Source organism: Argentina anserina, chromosome 3 (assembly GCF_933775445.1).
Source record: "Argentina anserina chromosome 3, drPotAnse1.1, whole genome shotgun sequence".
NCBI lineage: Eukaryota > Viridiplantae > Streptophyta > Magnoliopsida > Rosales > Rosaceae > Argentina > Argentina anserina.
Genome location: NC_065874.1, coordinates 9,359,415 through 9,372,297, shown reverse-complemented (window position 1 = coordinate 9,372,297; position 12,883 = coordinate 9,359,415). Strand labels below are relative to the sequence as shown.

General features: G+C 39.1%; 3 protein-coding genes and 1 pseudogene across 4 annotated transcripts; all 4 read left to right on the top strand.

The window, feature by feature from the left end:
* The first annotated feature begins 162 nt into the window (after positions 1 to 162).
* Positions 163 to 5,287, top strand: LOC126785879 (ubiquitin carboxyl-terminal hydrolase 25). 2 transcript variants are annotated; one of them, XM_050511544.1, is made up of 10 exons: positions 163 to 245; positions 431 to 714; positions 800 to 1,340; positions 1,431 to 1,506; positions 1,651 to 1,743; positions 2,422 to 2,508; positions 2,597 to 3,324; positions 3,899 to 4,027; positions 4,579 to 4,716; positions 4,809 to 5,287. In XM_050511544.1, exons 2-9 carry the CDS (start codon positions 525 to 527, stop codon positions 4,682 to 4,684), a joined length of 1,950 nt encoding a protein of 649 aa, XP_050367501.1. In that variant the 5' UTR covers positions 163 to 245; positions 431 to 524; the 3' UTR covers positions 4,685 to 4,716; positions 4,809 to 5,287. The 2 variants fall into 2 exon arrangements, with proteins under 2 accessions (XP_050367501.1, XP_050367502.1); XM_050511545.1 differs by having other exon boundaries at positions 223 to 245; positions 435 to 714.
* A 731-nt stretch (positions 5,288 to 6,018) lies between these two features.
* LOC126788164 (sm-like protein LSM2) lies at positions 6,019 to 8,653 on the top strand. The gene is made up of 3 exons (XM_050514127.1): positions 6,019 to 6,163; positions 6,269 to 6,427; positions 8,146 to 8,653. Exons 1-3 carry the CDS (start codon positions 6,161 to 6,163, stop codon positions 8,263 to 8,265), a joined length of 282 nt encoding a protein of 93 aa, XP_050370084.1. The 5' UTR covers positions 6,019 to 6,160; the 3' UTR covers positions 8,266 to 8,653.
* Positions 8,654 to 9,502: 849 nt separating this feature from the next.
* Positions 9,503 to 11,283, top strand: LOC126786990 (F-box protein At3g07870-like; annotated as a pseudogene).
* A 760-nt stretch (positions 11,284 to 12,043) lies between these two features.
* Positions 12,044 to 12,835, top strand: LOC126786989 (lysine-specific demethylase JMJ32). Its single transcript, XM_050512938.1, is given in 5 exon segments — positions 12,044 to 12,343; positions 12,345 to 12,442; positions 12,535 to 12,605; positions 12,694 to 12,744; positions 12,747 to 12,835. Coding segments are annotated over 5 exon segments (609 nt in total).
* Positions 12,836 to 12,883: the final 48 nt, after the last annotated feature.

Genomic DNA, 12,883 nt, shown 5'->3' with positions numbered 1-12,883 from the left:
ATGGACTTAGAACAGCCGAAACTCTATTCGCTAACGTAACACGTGGGTGCATTTCCAAAAAAAAAAACAAAACGTAACACGTGGGTGGCTGGGTCTTACCGGTCGGATCCCAATTAACCGAAGGAGGCCCAAAACCCGGTTCACAAAATGTAGACCAGATATGAAAAGGCAACCGAAGCGAAAAGGAGAAGAAGAGGGGTCGAAATGAACCCTCGAAAATCAGAAACCGAAGGATTTTGGGTTTGGTAAGGGCGCCCAGAGCTTCTTCTTCTTCCTCCTCTTCTCCTTCCTCCCCCCTCTCTCTCTCTCTCTCTCTCTCTCTTCGCGTCTCTTACCGCCTTCAGCAACTAGTGTCCACTTTAATTCAAAATTAGTCTTAATTGAATCTCTTGTTCTTCTTCTTCTTTGCTCTGTGTGTTTTGATTTTAAGAAAGAGGGGACATGCGTTTGTGGTGGAGGCGGTGGCGGTGCGGGAGCGTCGAAACGTCGTCGTCTCGGTGCGATGCGGCTGGTGGCCGACGTTGATGGGCGTGCAGCAATTCCAATTGCAGATGAGTTGGCAGCCGAGTCTACTGAGTCAGAAGCGGAAGACTGGGCCGCCTCTAGGGTTGAAGAACCTCGGCAATTCTTGCTACCTCAACAGCGTCCTTCAGTGCCTCACCTACACTCCTCCTCTCGCCAATTTCTGCCTCCGCAACCTCCACTCTTCTCTCTGTAAGTCTCTAACCCTAACCCTAGCTCTTCTCGATTTCGAATTCGTTTTCGGAGTTTTTTTAATTGTGAAATTGGATGTGTTCAGGTGACTCCTCCGATAAGGAACGGAAGCGGGAGTGTCCGTTTTGCATTCTTGAGAGGCGGATTGTCAGGTCTCTCAGTGTGGATCTTAGTCTGGATGCTCCGGCCAAGATTCGGAACTGTCTGAACATCTTTGCCGAGCATTTCTGCCACGGCCGGCAGGAAGATGCTCATGAGTTCCTCCGTTACGTTATTGATGCTTGCCACAACACCTGCCTTCGCCTCAAGAAGCTCCGGCTGCGCAATGTCGCCAGCAATGGCCACGCCAACAGACATGGAGCGCTAGCCAATGGGAATGGTGTGGCCAATGGGAATGGTGCGGGGAATGGGACGGCAGCGCAGGCGTCCACGGTGGTGATGGAGATATTCGGGGGAGCTTTGCAGAGCCAGGTGAAGTGTCTGTCTTGTGGCACGGAATCTAATAAGGTTGATGAGATAATGGATATTAGTCTTGATGTTTTGCATAGTAATTCACTGAAAGACGCATTGCAAAGGTTTTTCCAGTCCGAGCTTCTGGATGGCCAAAACAAGTACAAGTGCGAAAGGTATATGATCTCTCTCTCTGGTGGCTTTTGTTGTTTTGTACTGCTCTTGTGTACCGGCGTTTTGATATTGAGGTGTTTATGGTGTTTTAGATGCAACAAATTGGTGGCAGCTAGGAAGCAAATGTCTATACTTCAAGCACCTAATGTTCTTGTAATCCAACTTAAGGTGAGTTCATTGTGTTCCCAAAAGTTTTGTCATATTGTTTTGTCATAATCCAACTTAATTCTACAGCAGATTAAGTAGCTTTATGGTTTGCTGTTATTTTCTGTGTATTTAGGAGTAATGTGGTGTTTTGTTTTCTGTTGGTAGAGATTCGAGGGTCTATTGGGTGGGAAGATTGATAAGTCCATTTCGTTTGAAGAGTTTTTGGTGCTTTCAAGCTTCATGTGCAAAGCAAGCCAGGTATGTTTAACTTGTTTCTTCTTTGGTCTCAAGGTTTAAATGCTAATTACTGAAGCTATAACAGATTTTGAAGTAGAAACACTAATAATGTCATTTCATTGGCTGGACTGTTCTTATTTTGATACTAGGTGAACCTATTGACTATAAAAATAATCACGTTGGAAAATTATTTATGGTTATTGTCATTTTTACTTTTCCTAAGGAAATGAATTATATGGTACACGAGGTGAGATGTTACAGCGTCGGGGTGATGCTGAACCTTTGATCCCAAAGCCATCAAGAAGAACCACTTCCTTGTAGATTTTGCCAATCTCTAGCATACAAATATGAATGTACCAAGAAAACTTTTCCGGTATAATATTGTTCAAACTTTTACATGCTTTTGCTTTTTAAGGTTGCTGAAATATGGTTGACACTGGCTAATTGTTGAATTCTATGTTGAGTTTGGTGTGCTTTCTACAACTGTGAGTGCCTGCCTCTGTTTAAAGCAAATAAAGAGGTTAACCCTGCAAGTCCTAAAATGCTCACTTTAGAACCCAAAGTGTGCTCAATTTTATTATGAAACAACTGTTTTTTTTTAAATATCTGTCCTTATATGTATCCAAGTTGCAGAACTTTTCTTTTCCTTTTCCTTTTCATTTATTATTTATGGTGCTAATGCTTTTACTAAAAATCCAGGATTCACGTCCGGAATATAAGCTCTGTGGTACTATTGTGCACTCTGGTTTCTCACCCGAGTCTGGTCATTATTATGCATATATTAAGGTCTGTACAATCATCACCTTCCGTACTGTTATTAAGTTTGAACCAAGCATTCTATCATCCATCTTACTTTTTTATAATATGTCTCCAGGATGCAATGGGTCGTTGGTATTGCTGCAACGATCAGTTTGTCTCGCTTTCAACTTTGAAAGAGGTTTTATCTGAAAAGGTCTACATCCTTTTCTTCTCTCGTACCAACCAAAGGTCGGTTAATACTGCTTCAAATGGGGTAAAGTCCTATGGATGTAATGGTCTTGAAGCTTCTGAAAAATCAAAGCCTGCTCTTCCACCGAAAGGACCACAATTAAAAATTTCTGAACAGTCTTCTTGGAAGGATATTTCTACTAAATCACAGGTTCATAAAGTGCCGTCAGGCCCACGGATGAAGCTTAACATCAATGGAACATATAGCGCCAAAAAAACTTCTCTAACTGGTAATGGAAATATTGCTTGCAAGAACCATTCTTTGGGATTAAATGGGGAGGTGAAGGACTCAGTCTTGGATAGAAGTGAGAAAGTCAATCTTCCTTTGATGAATGTTGATGGTTTGAACAAGAATATAACATCTGAGACTGTTGAAGCTAACAATAACCAACCATTTTCTTCACCAATAGAAAATGTTAGCACGGGCTTTGTGAAATCTGAACCCTCTGAAGGTCCTGGTTCAGTGAAAACTGAACTTCCTGATCATTCTGAATTCGGTAACAATGGCATACATGGCCAGTCTGCCATCCTTGGGCCCAAAAGAAAGTCTCGGGGTTCAATTTTGTTTGAACATGACGCCCAATCTCTGAAGAAAGTTGAAGAATTGAAGAAAGGGTATGCTATACTCTTCTCTACCTCTGTTGAAATGAAATTATCCCTTTACTGTGTAGACTTATCTGGATCAGTATCTGACAATGATACGTCGCTTTACATTTGCCGACTACAAATTTCATGTTTATAAATGTGTTCATTATTTTTGTTTCCAGATTAAGTCATTCCTGATATTATCCTAGTTTTATTCAGTTTTTTGACCTAATTCATGCCATGTGATTAGTTTTATCCAGATTAATGTGACCAACTCCACTTCTTTGGCTTTATTTGTGCCTCTATTGTACTTTTGTGCATAAGACTGTTGATTTCATATCCCTTTTCGTCTTGTTTGTATCATATTATATTGTTTAGAGTCATTGGTATTATATGTGTGTGATTTAATTTACTATATCTGGTTTATGTTTACATCTGTTTCAATGTACTTGAGCTTGTTGCCTCTTATGATGTTTCTATAATTTGCACTTGTAACAGAAACTTGTTGCTAACTTCATTTTAGCAGTTGCTAAAAAGGAAAAAAAAAACCAATTACCTGAATACATTTTCTATTGCATATTAACACACTTTTTATCTTGCTTAGTCTCAAAGAAGAAGCTCGTTCAATTTTGCAATCATCTGGTTGGGTGGATGAGGTTTTAAGGTCTATGCGTTCCCGGAAAAGGTTATGTGTAGATCAAGTTGGACTCACTCAGAATGCTGATGAAGCAAAGTAAGATTCTTCATTTGCCCATTTCCTATTATTCACCAACTGCAATTGAATTTCTTTCACTCACATAGTTTTTATTTCTCCTAAAAGTTTCTCTCGAGATCTAATGCTGTTTAAATCACGCTTTTGTCTTGATGCATTAATCTTGTCTCGAATGGAGTTGAAATTGAGTGGCATAGTAGTATTTATTTCAACATATCTTCCTGGTAATCACTGTTAGTAGTGTTGACATGGATATAAATATATGGACTATAAATAGAGTCATAGAGACATGGATATAAAGATATGGATTGAGTAAATTGTATACTAAAGCAGAAAATCTTGCCTTTTGGTGCTTCTCGAAGTTATGCTGTACATATTGTTTGTTTTCCTTAATTTTTCCAAATTTTATCACTTTTGAGCTTTTATTTATTTATTTTAATTTTTTGTGAATTTTTTTGAAGCTGTATCTATTGGTTATTTCTAAGCTCGGTAATTATTCAGTTAGTTTAATATCTGGTGTGTTGGTATATTAGCGTATAATATTTAATATGAGCTTTACTTGTGCAATGCAGGAATCTGTTAATCAGGGATGTCAAATCAGCTTTTATTTCAAAGATACCCGAGTCTTTGAAAGGGGGCTTCATCAAACGTATTAAATCATTTAGTGAAGAACAGTGACATTATTGTCAGCTTGCTTGATGCTGAACCTGGTATGTCAAGGAAACCTTGTTTTTACTGATTGGAAATGTTCATGTTCGAATATAGCTGGTGTCATGACAATCTGGTTGTAATTTTTTTGCAGTTTGCTGACACTCTTACATAGTGGGACTTGGTGTATAATATGTACAGAAACTGTTGTATTTCCCAATGAAGCAGAGTATCATGCTACAAAGTGAACCCTGCTTCAGAAAGTGTCTCAGCAGTTACTTTTTGACAATGGTGATTTACTTGTATGTGCACGATGTCAAGTTGAGATGAAAGTGCGAAAACAGAATTGCCAAAATTTTTGCTCTTTTGAGGCTGTGTTATTGGTTGTTGGGCAGAGAACAAGTGAAGAGATTAGAGATATATTCATTGATGTATAATATTCTTTTGGTTTAGCCCATGTTTTGATTGATTACAACTTTTCGATCAAAATGTGGTCGGATAGTTAAGAAAAAGATTAGCAATCCAATCGAGTTGTCTTACTTTATATCAGTTTCAACTTCCTACGGGGAGATGGTGAAAACCCGGGATAATATTTTGGATGACAGTGATAATATATTTTTATTTCTCAGTTTATGTCAAAGCCTCTGTATGTGATTGACCAGTGCAGGTCTCAGAAGCGCTTGCACAGCCAGCACAAGCAAGTTTTACAACATTTGACGCCTGTATAAGGACGTACCAGCCTTCGTTGCACGGGAAGCAAATAACCGTGTCAGATGAAGCTGAGTTTTGAGTGAGGATTTCTCTAGCCATGAAGAGAAGACGTGTGCAGCAACTTCTGTTTCTCACAAACCTCCTTCATGTCTGGAATCAAATAGTAATAGGGTACTAGGCCCCAACTAGGTCGGAAAATGAGGGGACTGTGTCTAGTATAAGAACTAACCAGTTCGCTTGCTTCAATCAGATTTGTTCACGTCTTGTATTAAGCGAACCGCACTGTTAATGCAATGGTTAAAGGTTGAAGTGAGTAAGCGTTGAAAAAGCTTAGGAAGATCAACCTCTCCTTACGGCTCTAAATGCGTTTAGCTTCACCTTCTTAGTCAGGACGTCTCAAAGAGGTTTTGTAATGTGTAACTTTTTTCTTACCCTCGATGAAGATACTTCCAGCCACAATTATGTTTGTAAATTAGTATTACGCTTATTAACTCCAGTTTGAATACCAAGTCCATGACAGTAACCGTATACAATTGACATTTGACTCTCAACGTATAAATCAGTAGGGCATTCCATGTAGAGACCTCGGCCGACCAACATGTATTATTTTTCGGCTTTTTCATTATAATAAAATTTAAAAATCTGGGAAAAAAAAAGTCCCGGGCAAAAGAGTAAAACAGCCCTAAATAACCCGAAGTCGCGAAGTACAGATCTTTCGCTCTTTTCAGCTCTGCCGCGTTTCACCGCTCTGCAACCACCGGCGCCAAACCTAAACCGCTTTCCAACAAAAAAAGCATGGTAACCTCCAATCCCCATTCTTCTATTCCATCTTTTTTCTTTATAGCAGGGTTTCCTCTTATTTTCCTCCCACCGGAATTTTAATCGCATCTGGGGTTTGTGCAGTTGTTCTTCTCCTACTTCAAGGAGTTGGTGGGCCGCGAAGTCACTGTGGAGCTCAAGAACGACCTTGCGATTCGTGGCACTCTTCACTCCGTCGATCAGTATCTCAACATTAAGCTTGAGAACACTAGGGTTGTTGACCAGGACAAGTACCCCCACATGGTAATCTCTCTCTCTCTCTCTTTACTTTTCCTAATTATACTTGCGGCTCTGTCATGTATTTTGCTTTCTAGGGTTTGGTATTTTGAGGTTAGTCCTGTAATCTTAAATGTTGGTGTGGAGTTAGGGTTTTACTCTTGTTGTATTCGTTTTGTATAATTGATATTAAGTTGAGTAGGATCATAACGCATTGCATGCAATAAAAAGTTGGGTGTGTTTAGTTGATAAGGGAATGAGCTCAGTGTGGAACTGTGTATAGTTGGGTTCTTGAAGGAAGCTACTTTGAGGCGGTATATTTGAGTTCTCTGATAAGCTAGGTATGACTTGGATGAGGATATGTGCACTATTATAGTCTACAGTAGCAGCCATGGTATTTGTTCAAGTGTAATGACGAATTTCTCTATTAGAAATTGAGTGGTTTAGTGTTTTTATTATTATTATTTTTTTAAAATTGGATTGAAGATTTGAAACCGCCTAAAATTTAGTTTACTGGAGTTAATGGCACTGAATTACAGACCAAAAATGGCATTGTTAGATTTAGGGAGTAGGAGATATGAACTAGTGTACAACTATGAGATTCAAGTTCGTTTAGACAAGCTATTGTGCTTTATTCTCTTAAAAGGTTTATCATAGTTGAAAAAGACTCGATTCTGTTGCTTCTTTGAGCGTGGAGGCTGCTCTGAGTAATTATCAGTGTGAAAGTGTCTGAGTGTGTGTCCATATCTAAACTTTCCCATATATGTGCAGAGCCACAGCTTTTTGAGGGGTAAACCCTGTTCATTTTAGTATAGTTTAGTATTGTGTTCCTGATGTGTGCCAACAAAAGGAAGCAAAGTCAGCTGCGTGAGGCTTGCAGACAGGCATTTTATGGCTTGGTGCTTTAAAGAATTAAAATGAATTACATTAATGAAACTTTATTCTAAGCATGTACTTGTTCATTCCTTCAGAAAGTTTATTTGTGCAGTTAGGGCGTAAGTCACTTTTTCTTTCTTCCTTCCATTGTACTTTATGGTCAAACCGATGACAAGTTGACAACTAAACTTGTGGTCACAAAATCTTGTGCGTATGTAAAATTCTTGCTAAATCTGTTAATTGAAGTTTTTTTTTTCCTGGAAATGGACTCTGGACTGGGCAGCCTAAGAGGATAGAATCTTTATATTTATAGTTTTGTAATTCGAGTTTGGGATTAAGGAGTGATTCTGTTTGTTCCTTTTCTATTATGTTAGTCTATGGAAGTCTTAGCATACCATGTGGTGTGATTTCTGGGTAATCGACTAAACTTAATATTTTAGTGTTTTATAAGTTAAATACTCAGAATTATGTGTATAAATTAAGGTTTATGCTGATCCGACTACCTTTTTTGCATAGTTTAGACCTATAAATTTGCAAGTTTAATTGTGGGCATTCATAGACATCTATTGACAGAAGGGTTATATTTTGAAGTTCAGTGCAATTGTGTATGGTTTGGATCAAAATTTGAGTGTGTTTGGCAGAGACGAAAAATTATATAAACAAGCATCATTTGCTTTCAAGACTTTTGACTCGTATTTGTTTGGTTACATTCAATTGCTAGCATACTCCTTTTACTTTATTCAGCCACTGGTTGTGTTTCTGCCTCTCTTACTATTTGCTTAAATAGAACTTAGTGGTTGAGTTTCACTCATGTATGATAAGTTGCTCTTTCAATCTAAAAATCACTTGGCTCTTTCTATTTATTGCAGATGTCAGTGAGAAACTGTTTTATCAGAGGATCAGTTGTGAGATATGTTCAACTACCTCCAGAGGGGGTTGATGTTGAGCTGCTGCACGATGCCACCAGAAGGGAAGCTCGTGGTGGTTAAAATTCATTTCAATTTAGATGCTGGTGAGATAGGCCTGTTTGTGCTACATGTCTATTTTCATTCCAATACCCACTGTGTTCAAGAAGGCATCTACGATTGAACAATAGAAACCTAGCCCTGTGATACTAGAATCAGTTTGAACTTGGTGCAAGTTAGTATTTAATACATTCGGTGAAATGTAGTACATGTTTTAAAATCCATGAAAATGGGACAGCAGAAACCTGGCTGCAGCAAAAGTGGATCGTCTATGTGATTGTCATGAACAGTAACTTCTTTTGTAATTCTCTTTTCTCACTTTTTTCGCCTAAATGTGTAACCAGATAATATTTGGTTATCATTAGTTTGAAGCCAGACAAAGTGAAAACCCAACTTGGAAGGGCTTATTCCTTATGCGATTTTGTTGAAATTCTACTTGCTATGATCTATTATAGATCTAGTTTCTGAACCCTTTGCTCTTGATTTTCTCAAGGTCAAACATAATGCAGCATCCGGATCCTTATTCCTCCATTGCTGGACGTGTAATGTTATGAGTTATTAGTCTCGATCAAGGATTAAAATATCGAGGATACCGGAAATTTCGACCTTCCAAAATATGGATATTTTGATAGAAATATTGAGGAAATATCGATCATGATATAATTTTCATAAAAAAATTGAAAGTATTTAAAATTATTAAGATCAAATATATATTATAATGTGCATGAAATAACCACAATATCTATCTCAATTGAGGTTCTCCTGAGGTGTCCCAAGGTCGAATCTCCGCATGTGCACTTTAATTTTGTCTCAATTTTCTAGAGTTTGGCGAGATTAGAGGGATATTATGATTCGTGATTATTGCCAAATTTCCAAAATATCGTGCGATATTATGGTGGTATGTGAGAAATATATCTATGGTCCAAAAAAACGATATTTTCGACGATATTTCACCGAAAAATATCGATATTTTAAATTTTGGTCTTGATTAGCCTTAAACTGTAGGCGAAGAAACCTTAAATTTTCTTTTTGATAATTTCAGATTTTCAGATCATTTAACAAGAAGTTGAGGATGAATTTAGTTGTTTTAGCCCAAAAATAAAAACCTTGCGCAGCCCAATCCCTTAAACCCAAAAGTTATGGTTCGCACGACTTTTCCTTATGGTAGTTGGAATCCTAGCTAAAACATAACGTACGCTCCAACCCCCTAAATACAGGGCTGTGCGCTGTGCTTCAAACTCTCCCGTCCCAACCAGACAGGATGACAAGCAAAGATTGCCAGAATAATGGTGGCCTTGATTGCAAAACAAGAAGAGAAAACACCCTACCTTCTTCAACTGTAGGACCACATCATAGCGGAGATCTTGTGCAGACTTCCGACCAAAATCCTCGTCCAATGCCAGCTTGCGTCCAAGTCTTGGCGCCGTTACCCCCACGAACTATTTGCAAGACCACCGACATGCCTTTTGCTCCATGACTCGAGTACCCCGATCCTCAAATCATTGACGTTGCTAGACCTCAAATACAACCTGAATCAAGATCAAAATACCGTATTGAAGTTTCGTAGAGATGGATATCCCATATACAATCATGTATTTGCAGATATTGTGGGTTCATGCAATGGCTTCCTTTTTCTGTACAATAATGGTTCAAGTTCGTTGGTTAGCGGGCGTTATTACGTATCCAATCCCTTGACCAGTGAGTCTTCAATCTTTTCAAGAAACTACTGATTCTGATAACAAAGGAAGACATTGGGTTTCTGGTTTTGGATTTAGTCCTCTCAGTCAATGGCGAATCTTGGACGGGTGTTTAGGGGATGTTTGATCTAGAATTGTAATCTATAGAAGATTTGAAATTTGGGCGAAGGCAAAATTTTTTTTTGACAATGGACTCAAAATATTATGTGATTCACTTTTGAACTGATTGTTTTACATTATCTGCATCAAAATACCTCTAAACATATGTAACCGAGGGTGGATGGAAAGCAAACGTAGAAAGCCAGAAATCCCAAATGGGAAAATCTCCAATTCAATCATGACATCCAGTGCTCACTAGAGGAGTGGAGGCCGCGAAGTTATTCACTCTAATTTAAGAATTAGGCTTTAGTTTTTATGGTTAGAGATTTAATTTTATAGAAAAAAAAGAAGGGAGAAGAAGACACAAGAGATAAAAAGAAAAAAAAATTAGTGGTCCCTGTGAGATTAGAGAGGTTGGTGTGGGAGGAAATTGGGTGTGGGTGTGTGTATGTATAAGTGTTGGTGGATGGATTGAGTGTGAGAGAGAGTAGGAGATGTTAGTCCTAATTAAAAAAAATTAATACCAATTTTTTTTGTCTTTCTAATTGACTTGGCCCTAAACTTGTAATAAGATCCGCCCCTGCTCTCAGTAATGCCTATAAGGCAGTTGGGTTTAAACCTCTAACCGATCAACCTGTCAAAGTGGAGGTAAGGGGTTTTGACAATAGGCTCGGGCATTTGGAGAAGCATTGATAATTCTGTCTACTCTATTCATTATCGATGCGGTGGGGGTTTTCTTCACTGGTTTGGTCGCTCTCTTGAGAGGTCTCGTATAATTTGTGCCTTTGACGTTGAGAGGGAGTGTTTCCAAGAGTTCCCAATGCCGTTTTCTAGTTTAAGCTCAAACGTAGCTAAAAACCTCGGAGTCTTGAAAGGTTGGCTCTCCGTAACCCTTTGCAGTAGTAGCAATAAGCTCATTGTTCGGGTGGTGAAGGATTATGGCTGCAATGAGTCTTGGACCAAAGACTTGGAAGTACGTATGCCCGGCACCTATCTCTTTGCTTACTCCCAACTCCAAGTGATAGGATACACAGAAGAGGGGAATGTATTATTAATGTTAGGAAGATCTATCTTGTTGCAGGACAATTTTAAACTTCAGGTGTATACTCGTGAAGGAGGTCTTGAGATGCTTGAGGTAGATGGAATACCGAGTACGATAACGTCAACATTTCCTTACACTCCAAGCTTTCTCCAAATCAGAGATGTCATCGGGTGTCCAAGCGGCTCTATAGTCATCTCTAGATAAAGCATCTTTTGATCATCTACTACCATGTACGAATTGGTGCTCAAAATCATCTGGACGATAGTAATAAACTTCTTTATTTTCGTTTTAAGCTACTACCAATTCAGTTTTGTAGTCTTTTATTTCTGGCTGACCAAAATTAGCTACAGTGATCTGTTCCACTTATGAGTGGCTGTATAAAGTATAAACTGGTTGTCGACTGTGCGTGTGGAACCCTTCTAGTATTCCTTGTTTTAGTAGGAGTGTAGCCTGGTTCAGAAATTAGAAAATTTTGGTTTGCATGCACCTCGATCATCTAAAGTGGAGCGTATATGTAGCATCGATAAATATTAGAATGCGAATTCTAAGTATTGTTGTATCAGAAGCCGAACACTATTTCTCAAAAGCAATAGAAAGCAGCAAAAGAAGAGAGATCACATCTTGTCAAGTATCAACAATGAAAAGGAGAGAGCACAAAACATTGTAAAGGACAGAGCACAACAATGAAAAACAAGGAGCACACGAGGTTAAAATGAATGCACTATGTTCGTGTGGTTCATGGTAGAAAATTTAGAATAACCAAAGAGATAACTATTGCCCAACTCCATTGCTTGTCAACAAAGAAAACCTAGGTTTGCTCGCTTTTAAGTTTTTGTCAGAAGTCATAGATACATGTAAGCCCAATTAAGATCCTATGGGTCAGCCCAGCCCAATTGTTAAACCCGGAGAATAACCCCTTCTTCTTCCTCACTCACAGTCTCACTTAACACTAAGCCTAACTCCAATGGAGGGAAAACTAGAGACGCTCTGGAACGAAGTCCGGGAGCTCAATCTCAGCTCAATCGAGGCCACCAACATGTGGATCGGCGACGACCGGTCAACGACGTCGTTTCATAAGGATCACTACGAGAATCTCTACGCTGTGGTCACCGGACAGAAGCACTTCCCCGACGTGCATCGGATGCACATAAGGGAGTATCCGGCCGCTCAGTACTCGTATTCTCCGGCCACCGGAGAGTTTGAGCTGGAATTGGAGAGTCCGGCGAAGACTGTGCCTTGGTGTAGTGTTGATCCTTATCCTGCTCCCTGAGGACAGAGAAGAGGAGCTGGCAGAGTTTCCTTTGTTCTTCAATGGTCCTAGGCCGTTTCGCTGTACGGTTAATCCAGGAGAGATGCTCTACTTGTAAGTTTTCGTGCCTTCGAATTGATTTAAAGATGATTGCTTTGCTTGATATGTAAGAGTTTTGTGTGAATGATATGGTGGAATTAATGCAGGCCAAGTACGTGGTTTCATCATGTTAGTCAAAGCCCGGATAGCAGAGGAAGACGTATTGCTGTAAATTATTGTAAGGGATCAAGTACTTGAACTCTTTATAGCTTGTTAAGTTGAACTTTGTGAATGATTAGATATTGATGTTCGATTATGTTTGGCAGGGTATGATATGCAGTTTGATATCAAGTATGCTTATTTCAACTTCTTGCAATCCTTCAATGTCCATCGATCGAGAGTTAAAAGCTGGCGGAGACAGTGCAGGAGGGTTTAGATTCTGATGCACAGAAAACTGAAGATGAATGATGGAATGAGTACTGGTTTCATTATTCTTTCACATGTGGGCTTTTCGGA

Coding starts and splice junctions, on each gene's coding strand:
- LOC126785879 (XM_050511544.1), top strand. CDS start 525: ATGGGCGTGCAGCAATTCCAATTGCAGATGAGTTGGCAGCCGAGTCTA. Junction 1,341..1,430: donor AACAAGTACAAGTGCGAAAG/GTATATGATCTC, acceptor ATGGTGTTTTAG/ATGCAACAAATTGGTGGCAG. Junction 3,325..3,898: donor GTTGAAGAATTGAAGAAAGG/GTATGCTATACT, acceptor TATCTTGCTTAG/TCTCAAAGAAGAAGCTCGTT.
- LOC126788164 (XM_050514127.1), top strand. Junction 6,428..8,145: donor AGGACAAGTACCCCCACATG/GTAATCTCTCTC, acceptor TATTTATTGCAG/ATGTCAGTGAGAAACTGTTT.